This window comes from Gadus chalcogrammus, chromosome 16 (genome assembly GCF_026213295.1).
Source record: "Gadus chalcogrammus isolate NIFS_2021 chromosome 16, NIFS_Gcha_1.0, whole genome shotgun sequence".
In the NCBI taxonomy this organism is placed as follows: Eukaryota; Metazoa; Chordata; class Actinopteri; order Gadiformes; family Gadidae; genus Gadus; species Gadus chalcogrammus.
Genome location: NC_079427.1, coordinates 8,024,469 through 8,051,619, shown reverse-complemented (window position 1 = coordinate 8,051,619; position 27,151 = coordinate 8,024,469). Strand labels below are relative to the sequence as shown.

At 48.0% G+C, this 27,151-nt stretch overlaps 1 protein-coding gene across 2 annotated transcripts in view; it reads left to right on the top strand.

Moving 5' to 3' along the window:
* Positions 1-24,218, top strand: part of mark4b (MAP/microtubule affinity-regulating kinase 4b) — a 42,429-nt gene extending 18,211 nt beyond the window's left edge. For both annotated transcript variants that reach the window (XM_056610901.1, XM_056610900.1), the window contains 16 exons: positions 593-790; positions 3,245-3,298; positions 11,225-11,273; positions 11,488-11,553; positions 11,764-11,834; positions 12,076-12,132; positions 12,749-12,985; positions 13,833-13,952; positions 14,243-14,342; positions 14,828-14,937; positions 15,261-15,453; positions 15,854-16,074; positions 16,483-16,586; positions 18,554-18,832; positions 22,252-22,296; positions 23,834-24,218. In XM_056610901.1, coding sequence (XP_056466876.1) covers positions 593-790; positions 3,245-3,298; positions 11,225-11,273; positions 11,488-11,553; positions 11,764-11,834; positions 12,076-12,132; positions 12,749-12,985; positions 13,833-13,952; positions 14,243-14,342; positions 14,828-14,937; positions 15,261-15,453; positions 15,854-16,074; positions 16,483-16,586; positions 18,554-18,832; positions 22,252-22,296; positions 23,834-24,218 — 2,289 coding nt within the window. The remainder of the gene's footprint in view (positions 1-592; positions 791-3,244; positions 3,299-11,224; positions 11,274-11,487; positions 11,554-11,763; positions 11,835-12,075; positions 12,133-12,748; positions 12,986-13,832; positions 13,953-14,242; positions 14,343-14,827; positions 14,938-15,260; positions 15,454-15,853; positions 16,075-16,482; positions 16,587-18,553; positions 18,833-22,251; positions 22,297-23,833) is intronic.
* Positions 24,219-27,151: the final 2,933 nt, after the last annotated feature.

The window sequence follows — 27,151 nt, the reverse complement described above, 5'->3', positions numbered from 1 at the left end:
TGTAGCAAATGTTGCTTATCTATCCATCGAACATTACATCGCAGTGGACACTCCCACTTGTGTTGCCGCTAAGGCATAGGAAAAGGCTGATTTTTCCTACTGTGTGTAATGGCCAATCACACTCACACCTGGTGGTATAATAGGGTCCCTTTAAATGAGAATAGATTGCCTATTTATACATAATTCATTTATATATACTTCCTATTTTTTGTTTTTTGTGTGTGTTCAGTGCTCTGCGACAGAATAGTGGCGCGGTGTCATTGAACGCTTACCACTTGTGTGTCATGTCGCACATTGATGACCTCACAGCTCCTCACGCGTATGGAATGCGTGGCTCCGGACCACGCAGCCACGGTCGGGGTCTCTTAAGGTCGCAGTCGCAGAAAGAAGGAGGCTTGAGTGGAAAGCGAGTGGGAGGACAGGCCTTTATTTTGAAGGGGAGACGCGAAGACAAATGAACAGGGATGGACAGAGGGTTGTTTGACAAATAACAAATGCAAAGAAGATGCACAGAATTCCGTCTTGTATACAAATTGAACCCCTCTCCCTCTCTCCCTCTCTCCCTCTCCCTCTCTCTCTCTCCCCCCCGCAGCATAGCTCCTTGTCGGCCAGCCGCTCAGAGAAGAGCACCGGTTGGTCGAGCCGGTCGCTGGGCGCCAGATGTCGGAACTCCATTGCGCTGTGCTCCGACGAGCAGCCGCACATCGGGAACTACCGGCTGCTCAAGACCATCGGCAAGGGCAACTTTGCCAAGGTCAAGCTGGCCCGCCACATCCTGACGGGCAGAGAGGTGAGTCTGGTTCACGTCCTGGTTCATGACCATGGAGGGGGTCTGGTTCACGTCCTGGTTCATGACCATTGAGGGGGTCTGGTTCACGTCCTGGTTCATGACCATGGAGGGGGTCTGGTTCACGTCCTGGTTCAAGACCATGGAGGGGTGTGGTTCAGGGGCCTGGTTCCCAAGACCAGTGATGAGGGCCTGGTTCAGAGGCCTGGTTCACAAGACCAGTGATGAGGGCCTGGTTCAGAGGCCTGGTTCACAAGACCAGTGATGAGGGCCTGGTTCAGGGGCCTGGTTCACAAGACCAGTGATTGAAGGTCTGGTTCAAGACTGGGGATGGTTTCCGAGCGACATTAAAGACTTCAGGATGTTTACATGGATAATTACAAAAAATGAGGAAAAAAATCATGCATATATCATAATGCATACATAATCAACATCATGTTCTAATGACGATTTACAGCGTCAGACCATGACAGGAAAACGCTATTACTCTGCATGTCAGATGACGGCCATACCTAGGGGAATCTATCTCCCTAAGCTCCATTCCTTGTATGATAATATAATACATCACCAATCATTTTAGTTTATATAATAAAATATGAATTGAGACCGTTGAGCAGAAGAGATCCGAGCGTGGCATGCTGCTGTGCTTCGTCCCAGCAGATGGTGACGTGTGAGAGTGATGAGTCTATTCACTCTCCTGTTGGATGTGACAGCCTGTCCTTCTCTCCATCTCAGCGCACAACGCAGACAAGATGGGACAGATCATCAGCAGCCGGAGAAAGAGGATATCTCTCACGTCTGTGCTTCTTTGTCTGGCTCTTGTATGTCTAGCCATAGGATACAGAATAAGCCATTCATGGATGTTTTTCATCCAAACCGTCTCACAATGCCTTCAGCGCATCCCGTCTTAGCCTGGGTGGCCCAGTGGGAATCCGACCCCTCATCTCTGGAAATAAAGGGATTATATATTATAACATGAACGTAATAATGCCTTGCTCTACAAGTTGCATTGGACAGGACTGTGTTTGGGTGTGTGCTTCTATGTATGTGTTTGTCCATCTCAACATTTTGCATGCGTTTACTTCACGCACGCCCGTTTGTATGTATTGTCGCAGGCTCGTGGCGTGGGTGTGGGGTTTCCACGCCACCAGGTCGAAGAGCAACCACACATAGACAGAGTACTCCTCAAAGTCAACGAGCATTTATTTAGGGTTATTTACATCCATGGGGCGGGGGTTCAAATCCTTTCCCTCGTCAGCGGTACAGTTCTCCCAGAATATCACTCGGATTCTGTCTGTATTTGCTAGCAGCCTGCTCTCCCCTTTTAAGCCAAAGCACTGCCTGCTTAACGATCCTCGTTAGAGGAGAAAGTCCATATAAGGCTTGGGGGTGGAGCCAGCGGGCTGCAGGATATCTTGCTTCAGCTACTATTCCCCTCACCCCTCCCTGCCGTCTGTCACAGTATGTTCAGCATGACCTCATGAAGTCAATGCGTTCCGTATTTATGACTGCGGAGTACTCTCCTATCCATAGAGTCCTGACCTACCTTATTCAAATTCATAAACCCTAATAATTCAGCCAGCGGCTCCATCAAGGGAAAGCCCTATCACCCCACCCACCACACTCACTCCCGCCACCAGACTCCCCCCCCCCCCCCCCCCCCCCCCCATAAGGTGGGGTGGTCAGGACGGCTTAGATGCAGACCGGGTGTGCCGTAAGCCTTACGACACCTGGTGGGTTAGATTGTTGAGTTTCTATGTATCTGCGTAACGAACGGGTGGTGAGGAATGCTCAACGTGTCTGGGCCAGTGTGTGTGTGTGTGTGTGTGTGTGTGTGTGTGTGTGTGTGTGTGTGTGTGTGTGTGTGTGTGTGTGTGTGTGTGTGTGTGTGTGTGTGTGTGTGTGTGTGTGTGTGTGTGTGTGTGTGTCCTGACTCTGTCACCTATCTGATTCCTCACCACGTGTAATGAGGCATGTAGCGGTGGAGTCTGAAGCACAGCGTTGGGTTAGGTCATGGAAATGCATGAGGTTCATCGTACTGAAATGAGCTGCTGGTAATGGACAGCGGCCGTGGCCCGTCCATAAGCTGGAGGTGCTCCTAGGGGGGGCAGATAGCAGTTAGCTGGCGGGCGTCTGCACATGAGACTCCAGTGATTGGTTGATTGCTGTGATTTGCTGTTGATTGCATGTGGGAAATGCCTCCTTTTTAAAAGAATTGCTATAAGAGATTAAGCCTGTTATTATAGGGCACTATTATTATTCAGGAATTTTAACGCTTTAATGTGAAATTAAAAAGGGATTGTATGAAGTGCTCTTATTGTGAAAGGTGTGGTTGGCTTTGGTTAAACGTGTCTGCAGAGTGGTAGGAGCAGGGCCAATCCCCACTGTGTTTTATAAAAGGTTTAGTTCCCCTTGTTAACCTCTTTCCTCCTGTCTCATCCTGTCTTCCCCTTGCAGGTCGCAATAAAGATCATCGATAAAACCCAGCTCAACCCGACCAGCCTACAGAAGGTGAGTGTTTCAGATGCACCAAACAAGGGTGTGTTGTGCACACCTTCTTGTGTGCAGGCATATACATGTTACTACAGGGACTGCTGTTGGTACAACTGCTTTGGTTTGACTTCAGTCTACTCACAAACTGAATTAATTCCAATGCGTTTTCTCATGAGGTCACTGAACTGGGTGGCACTGACCAGTAACGACCGCCCATTGTTGCCTAATTGATTTCCCTAGTCAATTTATTTCTTAACAGGAAGTCAGTCAGATGGAGTTTGCGTCACTTGTGCAAACTTGCATCACATCGTGTGTGTGTGTGTGTGTGTGTGTGTGTGTGCGTGTGCGTGTGTGTGTGCGCGCGTGTGTTTGCATCTCAGTAAGTGAATGTTCAATAATCTCACGGTTGGTAGAATAATGTTCCTTTGTTCAACAGAGTGCGTTAAGTTTGGCCTTGCGGTGTGTGTCCGCTTTATCAGCAACTCTCGCAAACACACTCGCACACATCACAGAGCTCACACATGCACACTATCTAAAAGTCCCTTGCAAGCGTCAGGGATTGCGCACACATTAACTCTCACTATAAAATCACTGGCACATGTTCTAGGTTTAACACGCACAAACACAAAAAGACCCACACACACAGATGTACTCAAACTGTAAGGGTCACCCAGTGCTAGTGTGTGTGCTATTGATATCAGGAGGCGGTTGGCTGGCACAAAGGTGTTAGGTCATAGCTGTATTGATGACACAGGGGAAACTATTGACAGTCTGGCTAATCAGTGTGGAGGTTGGGCCGTCTGGCCCAAATACACAAAGCCGCAGCCCACACAACCCAAACAGGCTCACTGAGCATGTGCTGTGCACTGTTCCTTCCCTTTATATAATGAACGCTGGCTAGCGTTCTTATCCAACATGGCCGCTAGGGGAAGGTTGAGGTGTGTGCATACGCTGAACATCAGGCAGCCAGGGCGATCTGCAACCAACTGACACAAAAGGTCAAAAAAACAAAGATTCAAATTCAAACTCTTAACACACTCTATCAATGGTTAATGATAGCCCACCCAAGAACGCAGCCCTCTACTGTAACTGCATCATGAACATATTCCCCAAATGACACAGAGTAACCTTCAGTGCCTTACACTGGGGCTCTTCAGCTGCAGCATGTGAGGGTGAATGTGATGCATTATATTTCCATGCCCACGGGCCAGGTAATCTAACCGGCGGCTGGTGGACTGAGACGTTTCTCTGTGTTTGTGTTAATGCGTGTCCTTGGAGGTTTATTCATAGGTGTGTGTGTGTGTGCGTGTGCCAGCAGTGAATGCTGCAGTACCAGCCCATGCAGCGTTGCAGCGCAGTGTGGTCGTCTTGTTGGTCAGCATTTGGGTGGTCAGACGTGTCTAGTCAGCACTTCCTCAGTCAGAACAGGACATACTGCCAGGGACTCTTACTCGCTCTCTCTCTCTGACTCTGATTTTCATTCCCTATCTCGGGTTCACTCAAACTCTCTCTCCATCTTACTCTCTCTCTTTTACTCAGTTACTTGCTCAATCTCACTCACTTTATCCATCCCTCTGTCTCTATCTATCCCTATCCCTGTTTTGTTGTTTTTCTCATTTCCGTAACAGGGCTCATTGATGACGATCACGTGTTAGTCAATGTTTGACGTTCAAACCCAGATCCAGTCGTTCCAACCTGATAATGAGGTTTATCAGCGGCCGACACGCCGTTTGTGTGAAGCCCCAGAGTTTGTAACTCACTGGGAGCATGCGTAGACACCATGACTTTGTGTGTGTCATTGGGCTTACACGTGATGAATGTTAGTTTTTGTGTGACTTTTTTTGCTGCTTACATATACGTTTCCTGTGTGTGTGTGTGGCCAGGGTGGGGGGGGGGGGTGGAATGAGTGTATAGTGTCCCTTGTGAGGGCCCCTCACCTTCTAGCTGAATTCCAGACAGGCAAACAAAAAGGACAGCCGAATGTCAGGACCTTGACTCTATAGAGCACAGACCTTGGAAAGACCTTAGAAGATACCTGTGTGTCTGTGTGCATGTGCGTCATCCCATTGTGCACAAAGCTTTTGTGTGTACCATAATGTTAGAATGTATGTACACATTTCCTATTCCTTGTTCAACAGGTGCAGTTGTTATTCTGTGAGTGTGCAAAGAGATAATTCAATCATAGCTCTTACATCCTGCAAGCTATTGAAGAGCAGCAATTCAACTCTGCCATTACTCACACAATACAGGCCTGAACTGCTCAGATCACATTTTTCTCAATTCGACCTTTGGCCTGCCTGTGTTGATCAGATTTGTGTCTGACTTTCACATGGCTGTCGGATAGACGTCAGACCAAACATCACATCACAAATCGATGTGTTGTGTGATGTTCCTAATTAAGCTAATCAGATATCGGCCCGTATAGCTCAGAGAGGAAAGACAAACCTTATATGGGCCACTTCCGTCTGCATTGTAAACTAGTATCTGTTGCATAAGATCATTCACACAGATCTTTTGTTTCACCAAGCAGACTCAGGGCTTTCCCACCGCGTGCACGGTCTGATGAATGTACAGCTCATCCACGATGACGCAGCATCCTGATATTGACCGGAGAGACCCACAGCGTTATATAAGTTGTTGATCTACTGAAGGACCGTGTCGTGTATGTTCTCCTCAGGGACAATATAAGCACAGCACTTGTGCCTGTCTAACACACTGCGTCTTCACTGTGGAGACTCTTGTGCAACACTTTTGAAACTCAAGACACAAGGCATCATGTAACACTGCAGTGCAAGCTAATAAAACAGAAGTACGTTTTGAACTTTGTTATTGTACAAAAGGTATCGAAATGGCTGGAAGTTATTGAAAGTGCAGACCGAAATGTTTGTATATATTTTATCAGATTATTTCCTTCATTTAATTGGTACACTGAAGGGTCTCTGGATATGATTGTGGAGGTTAATGTTTTCCTAATGGTCTCGGAGGGTTCTCTGAAGAGCGTTTTACGGGCTCTGTAAACGGATCCTACTGGCAGAGCTGCTGACTCAAGCAGCGCCTGTCGTTTACAAGTGACCGACCCGGACAGAGCAGACATCCTCCGCATGTCACTGTCTCTGGGCCACAGACTGTCAGAGTGCAGTGTAGCCAGAGCTGCCCTGTGGGCTCTTCTGTTACCGGCTTCCTCACAGGGAGTTATTTGGTTCTGATCGATTAAGGTTATTCATGGTAGTAGTTAGTTCATGGTAGTTAATGAATTAGTCATAAGGAGTGTGTAGAGTATTGATTATTAGTGTCATGTCGTCAGACTAGCATACCATGCTAGATATACAATTACTATTGCAGTGCAAATCCATAAAATAGTTCTCAGTCAGGCCGTATAATGGTGTGATTATTAATTATTATTGTATGAATGGAACAGATGGTATGGTGTAAATGTGGCATACATACTATCTGTTCCCTTCATACAATATTGATTCATAATTAATCAAACCATTAAACGGCCTGACTGAGAAGGGTTTTATTGATTTACACTGCAATGATAATTGTGTGTAGCATTGTATATGGAGTTGACACTAATAATAATTTCACAAGTATGTTGTGAAATAAATTTGGCAGGGTTTCATTTTCCTCCACCCTCATAAATGGAAGACGGTATAGTGTATGTAATTCTATGTATATTCTCGTGCTCGCACTCATGTACACATTCCTGATAGAGCCATCTTTTAATCTTCATCTTTTTATAGCCAAGTTGTTTGTGTAGGCTAACTGACCGCTAAAACACCAGGTGGTTCGGTGTGTGTGTGTGTGTGTGTGTGTGTGTGTCGTCTGTGTGCGTGTTGCACAGCGTCACTATATAATGGAGGCCTCCTCGTATGTAAATGTGTAATTGACACAGCGCCGGGTGTGTGGGCGCAGGTCTGCTCCCGTCTGGCCCGACGCAGCGAGCTCCCGGGGAGGCGCCGTAGCTCTCGGCTGGAGGGCCAGACAGAACAGATCGAGAGGCTGGACTCTGAGCGCCCCGCTGGGCCTGGAGGCCCCTCTGCAGGCAGCCCACTGCTGGGCCAGTGGGCAGGCAGCCCACCTTAATGCCTCTCAATGTTCACGGAAAAATGGAGTCGGATCTCCCTGATTTCCAGGCTATTACTTGCACTTGCATGATGAGTCTTGTAAATTTTGATATCATTGGGCAGGGCTCAGAGAGAGTGTGTGTGTGTGTGTGTGTGTGTGTGTGTGTGTGTGTGTGTGTGTGTGTGTGTGTGTGTGTGTGTGTGTGTGTGTGTGTGTGTGTGTGTGTGTGTGTGTGTGTGTGTGTGTGTGTGTGTGTGTGTGTGTGTGAGAGTGCTTGGACACTCCCAGGATTAACTGGTCAGGGGTCCCAGACTGTGGCCAGCCAAGACCCCTGTGACCAACACAGGCCAACTGACGGGGAGGGTCTGTCTGTCTGTCCTTCTGCTCAGTTCATTCGTGTGTTTTACGTCAACTTTAGAAGAAATATCAAGAACAGGGATCACACATGAACTTTCAGAAGGTTGTCTTTTTGTCAAAGTAGAAAAATCGACTAGCCATTTTTACTCTGATTTTTATCTACCCATCAAATGTTGAAATCGAATATTATGTTTAGTATCACTGCCACTGTAAGGAGTAGTTACTTCAGACCCTTGGTGTACAAAAAAGACACTACGTCATCCACTCATGACCCAATGTTTGTTAACAGAGTGTGTGTGTGTGTGTGTGTGTGTGTGTGTGTGTGTGTGTGTGTGTGTGTGTGTGTGTGTGTGTGTGTGTGTGTGTGTGTGTGTGTGTGTGTGTGTGTGTGTGTGTGTGTGTGTGTGTGTGTGTGTGTGTTCAGGACATGTGAGGCGGTGCCGGTGCGTACAATCGCTACGAGATCTTTAGATGACCTGATTGTTTACCGTACAGAAACAATAAGAAAGTTATTTCCTCGCAGTAAATCAACCGCGGCCAATCCACCGTGACATAACAGAGCCTGAGGGTTCCTTGGGCTCTGTACATGTGCATGTTTGTGTGTCTGTTTGTGTGCCTACGTGCTTTTGTACGTGTGTGTCTGTTTGTGTGTCTGTGTATGTATGCATATGTGCTTTTGGGTATATACAGGAATCAACAGGGTATATACAGTGTTATTTCCCGTATATGTTCCGCACAGGCACACACAAACATGTCGTTCAGACACAAACTGCCCTTGGCGTGTGGGTCTGAAAGACATGTGAGGAAACAACCAACCGCTAAATAGCTGGCTAAGTGGGGGGGGGGGGAGCTTAATATTTACAGGCAGCTAACCTGTTCAGCGGGGTCGGTTGCATGTATGGCTGTCACGGCTGTGTGTGTGTGTGTGTGTGTGTGTGTGTGTGTGTGTGTGTGTGTGTGTGTGTGTGTGTGTGTGTGTGTGTGTGTGTGTGTGTGTGTGTGTGTGTGTGTGTGTGTGTGTGTGTGCCTAAATCGTATGTCTTCCTCTGGCACATAAAGTACAGATGAAATGCAAACACATAAATCACTTTAATGACCTCTGCCCCTCTCACTTTCTCTCTATCCCTCTCCTGCTGCCCACTGGCTCCATCTATTCCACATGGCTCGCCTGAAGGCTGCCCCGGAGCTGTTAGTGTACTGGTTACACAGACCCATAAAGTTACACAGACCCACATAGAGTTACACAGACCCACATAGAGTTACACAGACACACATAGAGTAACACAGACCCACATAGATTTACACAGAGCCACATAGAGTTACACAGACCCATATAGTGACACAGACACACATAGAGTAACACAGACCCACATAGAGTTACACAGAGCCAGAGTCACACAGACCCACATGGAGTCACACAGACCCACATGGAGTCACACAGAGCCACATAGAGTTACACAGACCCATATAGTTACACAGACACACATAGAGTAACACAGACCCACATAGAGTTACACAGAGCCAGAGTCACACAGACCCACATGGAGTCACACAGACCCACATGGAGTTACACAGACCCACATGGAGTTACACAGAGCCACATGGAGTTACACAGAGCCACATGGAGTTACACAGAGCCACATAGAGTAACACAGAGCCACATAGAGTTACACAGAGCCACATAGAGTTACACAGAGCCACATAGAAGATTTACGCATAGACCTCTCAACTATATCCATGTATGATGTTGTTACGTAGAACCCCACAGAGGTACATTGTAGCACACAGTGGCACTGAGAGCTGCTGCTATACATAGAGATGCACAACAAGATAACTCTGAGAATTATTCCCGGCGCTAACCGGTTCTCCCGAGTTATTGTTGTTAAGGCTGCATGACTAGGAGCGTTACCTCCAACTTCAGACCATGGAGAGGATAAGACGGACCACCATAGCTGCTTATTTCAGAAAGATACGTGCGGTACTAGTCAACGTAAAGATGCAAACCGTCTTATTTCCCGTAGGAATGGTTCGATGAGTTGCAATGGTTCACCGATCAAAGAAAGAGTTTGACGCAAAACAGTTTCAGCACAAGACTGTGAAAACTAGTAATTGGTACCGCTTTCAAATTCAAACAGGATCTAAAAAAAACGATTTGTCTCCCGCCGGTGACTTCTGTTCATATTTTTCCCCAAAATAAGGTCAGAGGGGGAGTGTGGGAGGGGAGGGACTCAGGCTCTCTATACCCTGGGTGGATGGAGGGGTGATGGACGCAGAGAGAGAGAGAAAGGAGGCGTGTCTCTGTAACCAGGGGTCTCCGCGAAGAATGGACGTTGTCCCTCACATCAGTACATTCCTGCTCCTTTCAATACGTGCCCCACTCTCCCAACCCCCCTCCTTGAGGAGGGAGCTCGATTTATTTCCAATGCTCCTGTAACCATGCAGGTTTCACAGAGAGTGGTCAGTTAGTCTTTCTCCCTCGCGATCTCTCCTCTATATTTCTTGAAATATGTTTAAGGATCGTTAAAAATGTTGAATAATTTCAAATAAAGGCAGCAATAGGATTAATGTTATTCAAAGTATCCATGTTTATATTAATAAAATACACGATTCATTATTATTATAATTATTATTAATTCCCCAAGCATCAAAATAGCAGGGGTTTGCTTTCTTTTTGGTCCATTGTTCTTTCGGCGTTGGGTCATTTTGTCGAAAATCTCTCTGCCATTCTGAGGGCCCAGACGGAGCAAGGTGTTTCATTAATGTGACGGGTCTGGTATCTGCTCTAGTGTTACAACAACGGCCTTTGTGCCAGAGAGATGACCCTCTTGTGTGGTACATCTGCACTCACCCCTCCATCTGTGGGATCTGTTGAATAGACTTTCTAAAGCACATCAGTGTAATTAGAGCAACAGGCCACCGGTAGACAGCGCTCTCCGGGTCTCTGATGGATGTGGGGGGGGTCCTAGACGATGAGGGTACCCAGGGGAGGAGGCCCATTGTCAGCCAGTGTCTAGTCAGACACTCCCCCGGGTAGGCTCTGCGCTGCTCTTCTTCTGGTGTGTCGAAGAGCTTTCTATTCCTCACAGCACTCCGGAGCAAAAAGATCCTACCAACAGTTACATTTTATGTACACTAGTCTTTATTTCTCTTTACTGAATGCATTTAATCTGCGTGTAATGTGTCCGTGTTACTTTTGAAGCACGCTGTGTGCACATATGTATACAGGAGTAGCTCTTGGGGGTGTGTGTGGGAGGTAAGATGGACTCTTTGTGATTCGAGTTTGTCGAACCCCATATGACCTTTTGAAGGATATATTCGACGCTCATTTATCCTTGTCCTTCTGCTATAAACTTCTATTGTTTTTTATTTTGGTTGTGATATACAAGTAAGTAACGTTAAATGGTTCTAAATCTATGCAAAGATTATGGATCAGACTCTTTCAGGATACTACTAATACTATCACCACTAATATTGAAGTAAACGACTCATACTGATGTACTTTGCATTTTTTTTGTCCAGCTGTTTCGAGAGGTCCGCATCATGAAAACACTCAACCACCCCAACATAGGTGAGCTATTGTGTGTGTGGGGGGGGTTTGCAGTGGCGTGTGCGCGCGTACATTTGTGTGTCTACCTCCATGCTAAGACTTTATGTCTTCCTCTGACAGCTAAAGTACAAATATAACACACTCGGATAAATCACTTTTTAATGATTTCTTCCGTGTGTCTGCATCCACGCCTCCCATTATTTTTTTGTAATATGTCCGTCTCTTTGCGTTGCAGTGCAACTGTTTGAGGTGATTGAGACGGAGAAGACTCTGTACCTCATAATGGAGTACGCGAGCGGAGGTAAGAGACAGCACCCCATCGCTCTCAATTATCAGTGATTTATTTATAGATATGTCAGCACTACTGCGCATGGCATTTGTCAAGGGCAACCGTCAAACCGTTGCAGTTGTTCTCCCAAACAATATTATTTCCCACCCAGAACGACGGGTGTGCAAGGGTTTACGTCAGCGGTGCACACTGACAGCTGTGTTCACCTTGTTTGTGTTTCAGGCGAGGTGTTTGACTACCTCGTGTCTCACGGGAGGATGAAGGAAAAGGAGGCCAGAGCCAAGTTCAGACAAGTAAGGCCTTCATACACGTCGTCGTTCTATCTGTCGGCCTGTCTGTCGGCTCTTCTGTCTGTCTGGCCTGTCAAGGCCTCCATCATGTGACACCCCCTCTCTCTCTCTCTCTCCCCCATCATGTAGCCCTCTCGCTCTTTCGCGCTCTCTCTCTCTCGCGGTCTCTCTCTCGCGGTCTCTCTCTCACACTCTCATGTCCATCATGTAACAGCCCCTCTCTCTCTCTCTCTCCTCCCCTCAGATTGTGTCAGCTGTCCACTACTGCCATCAGAAGCACATCGTCCACAGAGACCTGAAGGTGATTGGCAGGTTTTGGTTTCAGTCACTGTAACAATGATACCACACTCTGTCTGGCTTTCATATGTGGTTCATTTTAGTTCCTGTATAAATATATATTTTGGAACAGAATTATAGATCGCTTTGTGTCATGCGTATATAGTAGGGAAAACTTGACCAGCCCCACCCTTATTCATGTATATATAGTAGAGATATCTATATATAGTAGACATGTTGACCGTCTCCCGTCACCCCTATGCAGGCTGAGTACCTCCTCTTTATGCATGCAGATATTTATATATAGTAGAGACATCTATACCTTGTAGACGTGTTGAGCACTTCCCTGTTTTCCTCCATGCAGGCTGAGTACCTGCTCTATATACATGTGTATATAGTAGAGATATCTATATATATATATATATATATATAGTAGAGATATTTATATATAGTAGAGATATCTATACCTTGTAGACGTGTTGAGCACCACCCTGTTTTCCCCCATGCAGGCTGAGTACCTGCTCTATATACATGTGTATATAGTAGAGATATCTATATATATATAGTAGAGATATCTATATATAGTAGAGACATCTATACCTAGTAGACGTGTTGAGCACCTCCCTGTTTCCCCCATGCAGGCTGAGAACCTCCTCCTGGACGCCGACTCCAACATCAAGATCGCCGACTTCGGCTTCAGCAACGAGTTCACGATGGGCAGCAAGCTGGACACCTTCTGCGGCTCCCCGCCCTACGCCGCCCCGGAGCTCTTCCAGGGCAAGAAGTACGACGGCCCCGAGGTCGACATCTGGAGCCTGGGGGTCATCCTGTACACGCTGGTCAGCGGCTCGCTGCCCTTCGACGGGCAGAACCTCAAGGTGGGCCTGACGGGGACGCCGTTAGTGTTGAGTTATCGGGCGGACCCCCTGATCTGACGAGGCTTACAGGGGCCTCAGATGAAGGTCGTTAAAGGAGCGGCTTAGGGCTTGTGGATGTGTAGTAGCCAGTATATAATCCCGTGTGAAATCATTCGTCCCAAACTTTTTGCGTCGGCGCCATCACGCATTTTAACATCCGACTATGTCACTGGGCACGACAAACGCAATTGGTAAACGGGCCAATCGAGATGTGAACCTGGGGTGATTGACAGTCGCGCAGCCCTAACGATCCCATCCCTTTGATATGACCCCGTCCTCACCCCTCCAAGCGTCCGCCACCTCCATGACGTTTGCACCACCTACTGCTTATTACAGTGTTTTCGGGTTAGCATCTCTGTTTTATTAACACAACGGTAATCTCCAAACTGCAACCGAAATATAAGCATTTTGCTCCGTTGGCGGTTATCTTTAGAAATGTCTCTACAGGGAACGTATTGTAGGTACCAATGATGACTTAGTTTAACGGATGTGTATGACAACTTTGGATGAACAAAGAGTGTGACGAGATAATATAATGTCTCCCATTAAACTGTTTACTTAATACAACCCTATTCAAGATAATCTCCTCCTCTGCTATCATTAACAAGGAGGCTTCAGTGAGCCCATAACTGGTTTTTAAATGCCTTTTAATATTTGTTTGTTTCCCTGCCAATGGAAGCACTCAGGGTAGCCATTGCGCGTTAAGAGTGCATCATGCTGTTAAATGTCCTGGCCTCTCCTTTGGACCAGCTCGGATCTGGTCTGTTGATTCACTGGCCTGGTCTGTTCTTCCTGTCTGGGGTCTTAGGAGCTGAGGGAGCGGGTCTTGCGGGGGAAATACCGCGTCCCCTTCTACATGTCTACCGATTGCGAGGGAATCCTGCGCCGTTTCCTGGTACTCAACCCCACCAAACGCTGCACCCTAGAGGTGAGGAGGGCAAACTGCAGTTGCACAACGAATTCAATTTATTTTTAGAAATCGAGATTATTTTGCGATGTTCCTTTTCGTTGGTGTTTTGCAGCCTGTTGTAACCTAGGTAACACCCTGTATTTGTTAAAGGGCCTAAAGTGTTTTATCCATAATTCTCATTTTAATGGGGATTAATTAAAAAAAATATATTTTTTCTCTCTCTCTCTCTTTCTCTTTCTCTTTCTCTTTCTCTTTCTCTCTATCTTTCTCCATCTATCTCTCAATCTCCCTTTCTCATCACTCTCCAGCAAATCATGAAGGACAAGTGGATGAATGTGGGCTATGAGGGAGATGACCTGTTACCTCACATAGAGCCTGTTGAGGACTACAACATCACCAGTCGCATCGGTGAGTCAGGGAAAGACACATTAATGCAATACAAAGCCCAGCATGCAAAGCGACAGCTCCTTCCTCAGCCTTTTGTTCAATCAATTGATTATAATGGATTTGTTAGTGTTAAAATTGCAATCAAATACCCAGCCAGTACAAGGTCCACTGAGAAACAAACACATTAGCTTCCGTATATCTCTAAACGATGGAATTTCTCTTCACTACATCTAAAATGGTCTTTGCTGGTCTTTCTTGTTTTTAAAACCAGTTGAGCGCAACATTCTTCGTTAAATCCTTGAACTTGCATTACGATGTGGACAAATAACTATTCAAATTGATAAAAGCCCTAGTCTGATTCCGTCTTGAATCACAATTCCAGTTTCAAATAAAAAATCGGATTGAAGTGTGATCCAGAATTGTCAGTGAAACTGGATTGTGTGACGTAACATGACGCCAACGAGCGACGAGCATTAACGTCCCAACCGGTCTCCTGTGGGGCGCAGAGGTGATGGTGGGCATGGGCTACTCCCGGGACGAGATCAAAGACGCGCTGACCACCCAGAAGTACAACGAGGTCACCGCCACCTACCTGCTGCTGGGGCGCAAGTCTGAGGTAAGGGTTCCCCGAGAACGCAGGCGGCCATGTTTGGGTCAGCATCCCTCCCTGTTGGTGCCGGGGCTAGCACAGACATGTATAGAACAGGGTGGTGGTGTCAGGTCTGGTGGAGTTTCCCTTTAGCTCAAAGTGCCATGTGAATCCCCCTGCATGGCTGTTTGAAACCATTACAAGCATTTCATATGCAAGATTAAATTAGTATCTTTATGTTTTTGTATTGTACACTGAAACAATCTTTATTCATGTCGTCATTTAGCTGATAAACTAAGCTGTTCCATCTGCTTCTTTACTGTTTTCTCTCTCGCTCTCTCTCGCTCTAGACTGAGGGGGGTGATTCTCGCTCTGCCAGCTGTCTCAGTCTGTCCCGGGTGCGTCCCGGCAGCACCATTACCAACGGGACCAGCAAGCACTCCTCCTCATCATCGACGGGACCGGCCTCTTCCTCGTCCTCGGCCCACAAGGCCCAGCGCAGCGCCTCCACCTACCAGAGGCAGAGACGCCACTCTGACTTCTGTAGGACTCACACACACACACACACAGTAACAGTTAAACTTCTACTCTCTTCTACTCACAAACAGACTCTCTCTCTCTCTCGCTCTCTCTCGCTTTCTCTCTCTCTTTCTCTCTCTCTTTCTCTTTCTCTTTCTCTTTCTCTCTCTCTCTCTTTCTCTCTCTCTCTCTCTCACACAAACACACACACGTACACGCGCTCACACACAGTAACATTTAATCTCTCTCACTTCACACACACACACACACCTGTCGTATGTTTTTAAAGGGCTTCCAATGTTTTTTTCCGACGATCCTTCGCTTTGTTCTTCTTTCTTTTTTCGGTACAATGTTCTCATTCATCGCGTCTCGCTCTCACTCATCTTCTTGCCCTCTGCGTCCCCCCTCCTCCCCCGCGCTGCAGGTGGTCCGGCAGCACCGGGCTCCGCCCATCCCAAGAGAAGTCCTAGCGGCGTCGGCGAGGGGGCGGGGCTTAAGGAGGAGCGCATGTCCATCCGCAAGGCCAGCACTAACACGGTTGGCTCTCGTAGCATCCCCACCCCCTCCAGCCCGATGGTGAGCTCCGCCCACAACCCAAATAAGGCAGAGATCCCCGATCGCAGGAAGGAAGTCAACGCAACCACGGTAACCGTTAGATCGCTCTTTTAATTATAATGATATTTTGGTGTCTTAGGTTTTAAAATGTCCGATTTACATGGAATCACAACACTGATATAAGCTTGCTTAACCGACGTATAACATGAGAGCGACAGACTTATGATTCACCCCAATGATAATGCAATGACATTTGCAATATGCAAATAGTCTCTGCTGTGTTACGTGGGGCGCTGTAGGGAAATATCTGTCATAAATATGTCATCAGAAAACGCCAGTTGAACTGACACTTTAATTTGATCAGCTAATTGTCCTGTGATTACCTGATATTGGTTTTTTTTTTGTCCTGTGTATTAACGAGGATAAACCTATTATTATGGTCTCATGGCGACGGGTGGGAGGTTACTAAAGAGGCAATGTCTGCGTGTCGTCTTCCAGAACAACATCCCGGCCAGCGCCATGACCCGCAGGAACACGTACGTGTGCACGGACCGCAACAGCACCGAGCGGAGCTCCCTGCTGCAGAACGGGAAGGAGAACAGGTGGGAAGAGTGGAGCCCCCCCCGAGGAACGCCGCACTGAGCTGCTCCCCTGGGCTGGGCTGTCTCTGTGTGTGTGTGTGTGTGTGTGTGTGTGTGTGTGTGTGTGTGTGTGTGTGTGTGTGTGTGTGTGTGTGGTGTGTGTGTGTGTGTGTGTGTGTGTGTGTGTGTGTGTGTGTGTGTGTGTGTGTGTGTGTGTGTGTGTGTGTCTTTATCGCTCTCTTACTCTCTCTGACTGTCTGTCTCTTTCCCCGTGACTCTCTCTGTCTGTCCGTCTGTTTGTCTATCTCTCTGTGTCTGTCTGTCTCTCTGTCTCTGTCCCCGTCTCTCTCTCTGTCTCTCTCTCTCTCTGTGTCTGTCTCTCTCTCTCTGTGTCTGTCTCTCTGTCTCTGTCTTTCTCTTTACCTCTTTGTCTCTCTCCCTCTCTGTCTGTCTCTCTGTGTCTGTCTGGCTCTGCCACATATTCTCTTTGCTTGCTGTTATCTCTTAGAGAACAACAAAAAATTTGCATTTTCAGACTTCTCTCTCTTTTCTCCCACACCCTCTTTCTCTCACTCACCCTCTCATTCTCTTTCTTTCTCTTTTTCTCCACCTTTCTTTCTCACTCACTTGTGATTTATCTATCTGTCGGTGATTCACTCGATCACATCTTCTGTTTTGTCCTCATTAACTGTCATCTGGTCTTTCCTGTATACGTTCCTATCATTATGTCTCTTGCACACACACGCACACACACACTATGTTCTCTGCCAGTTCATGGAAACAGCCTAATGCAGAAATCCAATTTAGACAGCTCCTGCACCGAAACACAATAGGCCGAGACATACATGCATGCGCACTCGTATGTGCACACAGAAACATGTGCACTGCTGATGTGATGGACAGGGAGTGGGACAACTTGTGGACAATGTCAAGCAGTTGGTGAAGGGAAGAAATGCATCATAAGCATAAAGCAAAACTCAATACACACACATGCCTGCGCCTGCATGCAGTGTCTCACAAGCACACGGTACACAGCCTCAGGCGTTCTCTCTCTCTCTCGCCTTCTCTCCCCCCTCCAATCTCTATCCCAATCAATGTTCGAGATCGAGTTCTGCTCTACAAGTGCATGGCAACCTCACCTGATGGCTCCATAGGCTCCGCCCCTCTCCATAGGCCCCGCCCCTTCCAGGGCTTCAATTGTAGCTTATCCTTTACGTTAAGCAAAGCTCCGGTTGGGAGAGGTTTCCCGTCACCACGGCGATGAAAGCGGGACGAACAGCTCGATTGGCCGATGGGTTCCACCGCTTAAGTTTTATGCGGGGATCGGAAGAGGGGAACAAACCCAGCAGGCAAAAGCAATATGGCGTTGGTGGGGGGGTGGGGGGGGGGAAGAAGAGACTAATCCCGTCTGACTCTGTTCAGCGAGCGTTCAAACTGGGTTTAATGGTTCACTCACTGCACTCCCACTGCTGCCATCATACTGATTTAAAGGCCAGCGGCCAGACGTTGAAACACAGCAGCGTTTGAGCTCTGAGGGCGATCGGCCTGGTGGTGGCTGGGTAAGCCGACCGTCTTTGTTTGCAGAGAGCTTAGCCTGTTTGAGTTCAGCTGATGGTACGCGACGCAGGGCCGCGCAAAGTGAAGCGCACTCTAGAGCTGAAAGAAGTGACAAACAAGGTGGCCCAAGAAAGGGAAAGGCTGTGGGGAATGTGAGGACGGGGAATTGGTGAAGTGAAGAAGACGAGTGAAGTCTTTGATAACCTTCAGTCAAATATTTTCCTTGTTGATTTCCTTATCCCTGTTTATTTTTCTAAACCACAAATTGTGTGTTATCCATTTTATGTTTACAAATCGTTGCAAATGTTAGGATTGATTTGAATTGATATCGGTTGCCATCGTTGACAGACACACCAATAGGGGACAGCCATTTGAATTTAGCGCTAATATTCAGACTTTTTTCTCCCCTCTCTCTCCCTCCCCCGCTGCAGCGCCGTCTCCCACCGCCTCCCGCCCGCCTCCCCCTCCACCCACAGCATCGCCGGGGCGTCCGGAGCCTCCTCCACCGCCTCCACCCCCACATCCCGGCTGGCCAGAGGCACGTCCGTCCGGAGCACCTTCCACGGGGGGCAGATCCGGGACCGCCGTCCTCCCTCCCACGTGCCCCCGGTCTCCCCCACGCTGTCCCACGACGCCACCCCCCTCCCCCACGCGCGCACCCGCGCCACCACCAACCTGTTCAGCAAGCTCACCTCCAAGCTGACTCGCAGGTAAGGGGAGGGGCTAGGGTTAGAGTGAAGGGTAGGAGGGGAGAGTGTGGGAGAGTGTGGGGGAGGGAGGGGGAGTAAGAGGGCGCCTGAATGCTGTGTTCACTTTATTTCCGACGCAGGTGGGACAAATGTAGGTGAACAGATTGGCGTAGATGCATTGATTAATTGGCCAAAGTGGTGTTTGTGTTCCTCCAAACATCTAGGGACTGATTTTAATCAGACACTTTCAAAACCTTACTTAAGGGGCTGAAAGTGTGTTGTTTTGTGTAGTGTGTAGTGTGTAGCTAGTTCCTCTACCCGTGTTCTCAGCCCAGGGGTTAACAGCTAAGCTGTTAGCATCTATCGTAGCCCTGGAAGCTAACACCGCTCTGCTCGGTAGCATCCTGCAGCTATCCTGGCTGCTTTTAACCTCCACCTCCTCTCTGATAACTAACACTTCTGCTCCCTGAGGATTAACCCTTACAGACTCTTTACTCCCTGCCGCTCACTCTTAACAACACTCTTAACAACACTCTTAACAACACTCTTAACAACACTCACCTGTCAGAACCCTGCTGAACACAGCACGGCTGGTGTTTCTAGCGTTGGGAAACTAGCACGTTATAGAACCAGTTATGGGCTCGAAGATTGAACATGAGTGAGATTTTATCTGATGCCATGTGAATTGTTTGTGATTATCTTGGACCCCACCCATCTGGCAATCTGTACCTTAAAGCAAGCTCATTACGGTGGTTTGAAACGTGTAACCCATAGTTGGCTTATCTCACTACTATGTCTGTTGTTGCTTTATTTGTTTGTTCATTCTTCCCTTTAACGATTTTTTGCTTTCTTGGCCAATCTTCTCCTTCCCCTGTTTCAACCGTCACCTCACCGCCTATCCATTTACTTCTACAATTCTTTCTCACGTCTATTTTTCAATCTTTCTGCCATTTTCAACTCTTCAATTCATCCTTCTCTTGTCCTTCACATCATGTTTTCCTTTCGTTTTCATCTTTTGTTTTGGTTTTGTTTGTTTTTGTTCTCCCCCCCTCCCCCCCTCCCCCTCTCTCTTCTCGGTTTCTCCCCCCCAGGGTCACTCTTGACCCCTCTAAACGTCCGGGCTCAAACAAGTCTGTGTCGGGCTGCCCTCTGCCCCAGGGAACCAAACCTGTTAGTAAGTCCTCCTACTGTGTTCTCTGGCTGCTGCTGCTGCTCTCCACGTCGTCTGTCTGTCTGCCTGTGTTGTCCGTCCGTCCGACCGGTCAGTCCGTCCGTCTGCCTGCCTTGTCTGCCTGACTTGCCAGTCACTGCCCTATCACACCCTATCCCCCGCCCCCTACCCCATCCTCGATGCGCTGCAGCGGTTGGCTGCAGCCTCCTCTACCTCTTTCTTTCTTTCTTTCTTTCTTTTTCTTTCTGTGCCTCTCTCTATCCTCTCTCCTCACTCCTCTCTCCTCTCTCTGTCTCTCTCTGTCTCTCTCTCTCTGTCTGTCTCTCTGTCTGTCCGTCTGTCTCTGCTGGCTGAGTGCTGTGCTCTAGCACCGCCCAGAGGCGAGATGGAAACAGTTTTGTGACCCGATGCAGAGAAGGACAACAGATGGTGTTTAGTTTAAGTACAGAGAAGAGGCTGGGTGTCCTCCTTTTGAGTGGGAGAGTTTAGGTTTTACGCTCTCACATCTGCGTGTTGTACAAGTGATTAACTGATCTATTTATTATTTATATAGACCTTTCTTTAACCAGTCACACCCAAGCACACGGGCACACCAAAGTGTGTGTGTGTGTGTGTGTTTGTGTGTGCGTGCGTGTGAACTCTAAACCTGCAACTTGTCTCATGCGTGACCTCTGTAGAGGCTCCTAGTCACCTAGTGTCCGTGTGTTCGATGCCAGCCTGCCCTCCAGCAGAGCTCGGACCGAGAGGGAAGGGGCTGTCTATAGAAGGAACATGGTGGCGTGGCCCAGCCACAACAGACAGGGGGTCTGTCACTCATTTAGTGTGGAAGACCCCCAAACACGGACACTGAAGTCCTTCTAGCACGCTTGACTAACACTAATAAAAAACACATTGTATATAACACAGCGGCTCTGCACTCTTGGTGAGAAGCGATTGCACTTGGAGTTGTGGCTCCAGCCTCAACTCTGTGCCTTGATTGTCTTCAGCGTACCCGTTGGGTCTCTTTGGAAACAAGCTTCTGCCGATAGATTAAATGTAAATGTGAGCGGATTTAGCATTTTTTTTTTTTTATATATATCCTGTTCACCGAAGCCAGATGTCCACAGTTCTCAAACACGTGTCCGAGCCTCAGCCCGGGAGGTTGAACCCCCTCCAGAGAGTGAGACGGCCCCCTCTGAGGCTCCGGGAGGGCCCCCCCCCCACCAGAGACGACGTTAAACATGCTCTCAGGTCATCTGTGGTTACCATCAGCCATACAGTCATCAGAGACTCAGTCAGCCAGGCCACCAGGCAGCCGCCCGGTGGCCTGGCTGGCTGACTGAGTGTCTGTGACATTTAAACATTTAAAGTCTGGATTAGTTATGTAACGCAGGATTAGCCCTGTGTAAACCCTGCTCTCTCAAGATACAGATGCTCGTAGTCTCTCTCTCTCTCTCTCTCTCTCCCTCATTTGCTCTCTCAGATTCAGTGGATTCTGTAATGTAATTATAGGAACCGATCGCCATCATCTAGTCGTGACGATGACTTTGTTGTTTTCTCTGTATTGTATGAGGGATTATGATTAGCATTTTCGGTGCTATTTAAAGACGTGTAATTCAATAGCAGCCCGGCGATAGCGGTGTTCCAGGGACAATTCAAATGTATATATTGATCATTAGTCTTGCTTCAGGGACATGGCTCGTTCTCCGCTCCACGTAGGACAGGATGTGAGGCCCCAGGTTATCTTTTGAGCCAGGGAGGAAGGTGGTGTCCGTGGAACACCAAGATGGTTCTGCCAATGTGCTCATTAATATTACTATTTGGACTGGCCAGGAAATGAGCTGTCTAGGTTACGGTTGTCGTAAACAACAAGCATCGATCACATGTTTCACCTGCAAAGTGTATATTGACTTAATTGATAAGATCGTTTGGTTGGTTCACATTCAGACTACTGCTTCCAAGAATCATCTCTTGCACCTTCTCTGGGTTCACCCCCTCCCCCTTCCTTTGTTTCCCCCTGTCATTCTGTTGTCGTGGTAACGTTGATATGATGTTGTGTCGTATCCATCTAGCGAGTGTAGGCGGTCCATCGCACCATCCATGGCCTCAGGCCGAGTCGTGTTCTGTGTTGTGATTGGTCTGTGACTGGTTGTTGTTATTGTGGCTTTGCTGCTGACTTGACCAATTGTATTCCAAGTGGGGGGGGCGGGGCTAGGTTAGAGGGAGGGAGTGGTTCTTGCTTGTGATTTGCTGATTAATTCCTAACGGAAACCTTTGTCTTCTTCTTGAGGGTCACAGACGAACCTGAGAGAATCAGCAGATCTCCGGTCTCAAGGTGAGTTCATTATTACCTTTTCAAAACTGTCGGAAAATACTCTGGGACTTTTTTTTTTTTTTTTTTTACATCGGCCGTAGTAGTAGCCGCCTTCCGATTTTACACTGAATTGACAAAATACTCGAACCTTTACACATAAAAGTAGAAACTTTGACTTTGTAGGGACCTGTCGGTTAATATTCCAACCCATAACAATTATTCCAAATTTAAATGACCCAATCCGATAACTTCCAGAATCAAGGGGTTACACACATTTAGTCATGGTGCTGTGCTGGACCTCTGGGGTGATTTAACGGGTACCTCAACCAAGTCCCTGTTTCCCTCCTGCGGCTGCTGCAGCCTCCGCCTCCGCCCAGCCTCAGACTCAGCCTCTGGTTAGGGCCAGCAGGTAAACCCAGCGCAGTGGAGTGTTTAGCGGTAGCTACGTAGCTCGTGACTTGGCTAGTTGTGGTTGCTTACAGAGCGGCAGTGGTGTTCGTAGAAGACCGTTTGGTGTCGCTCGTGGCTCCTTCCTAGAGGGACGAATAGAGTGATTGCTGTTGTTTGCATCCACTGTGGTCGGAGGTCCAGTTCTCTGAGGCAGAACTGTTTGCCTGTATTGAATAAGGGACCTTGTGGTCTACTCCCGACACCTGGAGGCCAACTCTGATGCCTCGCTCAAAGGAACACAGGAATTTCATGTTTACAGAGAGCTGCAGACAGCTACCTCCATCCTTTGGTTGTGCAATGGCATTTCCAGTATTTATTTTAGCTCCTGCTCCTGGCCCAGATACCAGACATTATTCAGTATTAAACCAGTTCTGGTGACGGTAAACTTAAATAACCCTGCAGGCTGGATACTAAACCCAACCGCATGATTATTAATGAGAAGCCAGAATGCCTCGCCAAATACCCATTTCTAAGCTTTGTATGGGTAAATAAAGGACAACATTTTGCCTTCTCCCGAATCCTCAGCCAACAGGTAACATGTGTCACATGGTGTATTGTGTTCATGTTTGTTCAGTGTCACCACACATTGTTTTCATGCTGGTACTTTATATCGCTGTATTAATTTATGACACAAACAGTTATTTTAGTTCAATCATTTCAGAGGCAAATATGATTTGCATGTCTTGCGCATCACTTTGGATCCAGACTTTTTTAATATAAATGTATATTTATTAACAAGACGCAGCCAATAGGGAAAATACAACATATAGGCATAACGTGTGTGACCAAACTATAATGTGATATTAATATATTTCCTTCTTTTCCTCTCTCTCCCCAACCCTCCATCACTGCACCCCCATACATTTTCAATACATCCAAATCACCTTTTCCATTCACCCACACTCATCCATTCACTCGTTTCACTCTCTTCAACACTGGGCCGGTTGACCCCTTGACCTCCTTTTTAACCTCTGCAATCCTCCACCCCTCTCACTCACTCTGCGACATGCCCCCACCTCAATACACCACCCTCCTACCACCCATCCTCCATCCTCTCCCTCCATCTCCCCACCCCACCCCTCGGCCCCCCTCTCCCCGGCCCCCCCAGTCGCCATCTACCTGGGCATCAGAAGGCGCTGGAGCCCCGGGCCCCCCGATGCGGCTGGGATGTGAGGGTTCGGAGCCAGCGGGACCCGGCCGAGGTGGTGCTGGCGCTGCGCGAGGCGGCCCAGAGCTGCGGCTGCCAGGTCCACCAGGCCGGCCCCTTCCTGCTGTCCTGCACGCACGGCGCGGCCGGCGCCCGCGTGGCCTTCGAGGCCGAGGTGTGCCAGCTGCCCGGCGCCAGGGGCCCCCCCGGGGCCTCCGCCGCCCCCGCCGGTGCCCTCGCCGCCGTCCCCGCGCAGAGCAGCGGCGTGCGCTTCAAGCGCCTGTGGGGCGCGCCGCTCGCCTTCAGAGACATCGCCACCAAAGTGTCTAAGGAGCTGGAGCTCTGAGGGCGGGGCGTGGGGGGCGGGGGCGGGGCCACGCCGCACGGGGACAGGGCGGGGCTACGAGGACGACGGAGGAGGAGGAGGATCGAGGAAGATGAGGGTGAGGAGGCGAAGAGCCGCTCGCCGTCATCTCCTCCTGCTCCTCCTCCTGCTCCTTCTCTCCGCGCGGCGGACGCCCGGCCTCCGGCAGGGACACGCCTCTTCTCCCAGCGGGAGAAACAACGGACGCACAGACACGGATAGAGCGCCCTCTGCAGGCTGATGAAGACGATGGTGACGACTGGAGCTGCCCCCTTTGAACCCCCTTGCGTAGGAACCACCACCCCCCCCACCAACTCATGACCTCATGGAGTCAACCGTCTTTTCCCCTCCATGATTCCACATTTGCCGACGAGAATGAGCAACTCTGTTTTCTCATTTTCACTCCTATTGTATCATATTTGTCATCATTCCTTTTTAAAGAGCTGCTATTTAAAGACTTTTGTTTTATTTGTTACATAGTATTTTGTTATTGTTGTATGCTTTTAGAATGGGCAGGTGATTATTGACTCTGTTGTTGTTTTACATTTTGGGTCATGTTGGCGGAGGATGTTTCCCACCACGATTATAAAACGAGAGGGCGCAGTCTGTTTCTCGGCCTCTAGAGGGAGATGTGCAGAGACTCGCGACAGTTCCCCTTCACTCGGTTGAGCTGTAGACACATGTTAAGACGTTCTGTCTGTCCATTCGTCCATGGCACCTGTTTTACTGTTCATGTTGTTTTTATTGTACCTTGGTACAAACACATCCCAGTCGGTTCTCAGTCTTCCTACAAACGGATCGGTAGCTAAACACGACGTTCCCTCACTAGCGAAGCTGCCCCCTGTCCCATAATGACACGTAGGTTAGCGGAAACATCACTACTTGTCCACACGATGAAATAAAAGGATGTACTATACTCCTGTTTTTATTTTCCTGCACCTTTCACCACACGATAGATCTACATGGGAAGAGTAAGGTCCAAACAAGCATTGGAAACAAATAACTCATTCAAGAGTCCTAGAAAAAGGTGACTGTTACGGTGTGTTAACGGTGAAAGGAAAAACAAGGTTTTCCAACTCAGAGAATGCTGTTTTTTTTATTTTCGAAAGGGATACATTTAAAATAATGTCTGATTGTTTGTATGCTTGTCAGGGAGGTGGAGGTCGTGAAGGTGGATGACCAGTGATGTCTAAGGATTCTATTGAGTGACTTGCTTTGTATCCACCTCCAGTACAGGGACTGTATGGTCCGCTCTCCTTACTCCAATCTTCACTAATTTAGATCCAAATCTCAAGCATAACACACAGCAGCGCAGACTACCTTTCAGTGGAAACAGTCAAACCGTGGTGACAAACATGTCTGTTGGGGAAATACTAAAAGTGTACTCTCTTGTCTCCTACCTGAAAACCGGTTTGGATTACTTTGTTGTCGTTGATGCCGTTTGGGCAGTCCTAGCTGCGCCTGGAAGCCACATGTACACCCCGCGAATCCCACCAGCCAACACGTCACGTCTTAACAGTGTCTACAAATGCAGACTTACCTAACAGCCAATCTGTGTTTGACACTCGCTTGTTTCACTAGTAGAACCTGTAGAATTAGCCACTGTAGTGATAACGTCACTTCATGTGATGAGTTCAAACAGTGTTTGTTTCCTGCTGCCGTGCTGTACCGTACTGTAGCAATGGCCGTAGGTCTTGGTCGATGTGTTTATGCGGTAAGACCGGTTCGACGACTAATAGACGCAAGACGTCCTTTCAACACAGAAAAGCCACCATGTGTTCATTGAAAGCAACATTGATTTGAATACTCTTCTGTCCCGTCCTATCATCACTTCGCTATTTTCAGACCCCGAGTAGCAACACGCTGAACCCTGGTGGCCACACCCTTGGCCTTGTGTTGACCAATCACACTGCAGTACTGTTAAGGGGGCGTTACGACTGTTGACCCATCACCTTTGCGTGTTTTCTCAAACGGTGTAGGACTGTTGCGGCGTTGGTCTGGTTGGTACGGTTGGTACCATCGGGCCACTGCAGAACCTGGATGCATGTGTGAAGTCGGTGTAGCGTTGGTGTCTTCAGCTGTGGAGAGCTAAGGAGGGGGCGTGAATGAAATTGCTGACCTTGAATGACCTCGGTAGGATGTAGGGTACCCCTCTATAAATAAATAAAGCCACTAACTTAATAGAATGTAGCCACTGGACTGGACCCTGGAGCCTGCTCACACGTATGGTGCAAAGTTCTCTGAACGTAATCCCATTTGGTACTATGTTTGCAGAAAAATAGGCCGAAGCATTTGTTGTGTTGACGTTTTTTGAACCATCTGACTAAACGTGGACTTCTGAATGTCGACGGTGAAGTGTAAGGACAGACTTGTTATTTCTACCGCTGTGATGACTAATACTTTACTGGGAGACCTGCAGTCACATCCATGATGGCCACCACTGTCTTAAATGTTAAAGCTGTGATTTAGGGCTAATCCTTTGCCAACTATTTTTCTGTTCAGTTATTTTTTGGTCCAACACTCCGTACTTTCCGACTACTGTCAACGAACATGAAGCGGGCCACGCTGTGAGACCAGAGCGTTTTGTTGTAGTGTGTGTTGAGGCAGTTGCTTTTATCAATGATACTTACGGGCTGAATAACCGATGACCGACCTGCAGTCCGGCTGCATGTCTCCAAGGAAACCATGTGTGACGCAAACTCAATAAAGACTTTCAAACCACTTCACTGTTCATTTGTTTCGTGTTTTGCCGGGGTGTTACAGTGAAAGTTTATTTTGTGTGTGTCTTCGCTCTCTCTGTGATGGACGCCTTGGACAAAAGCATCATTACTGACTAATAAATAGTAAGCAGTAGGGGCATGTGTTTGACGTTGGGGAGAATCTAGTCAGGTAAACCCCAATTTGAGCCAATCAGA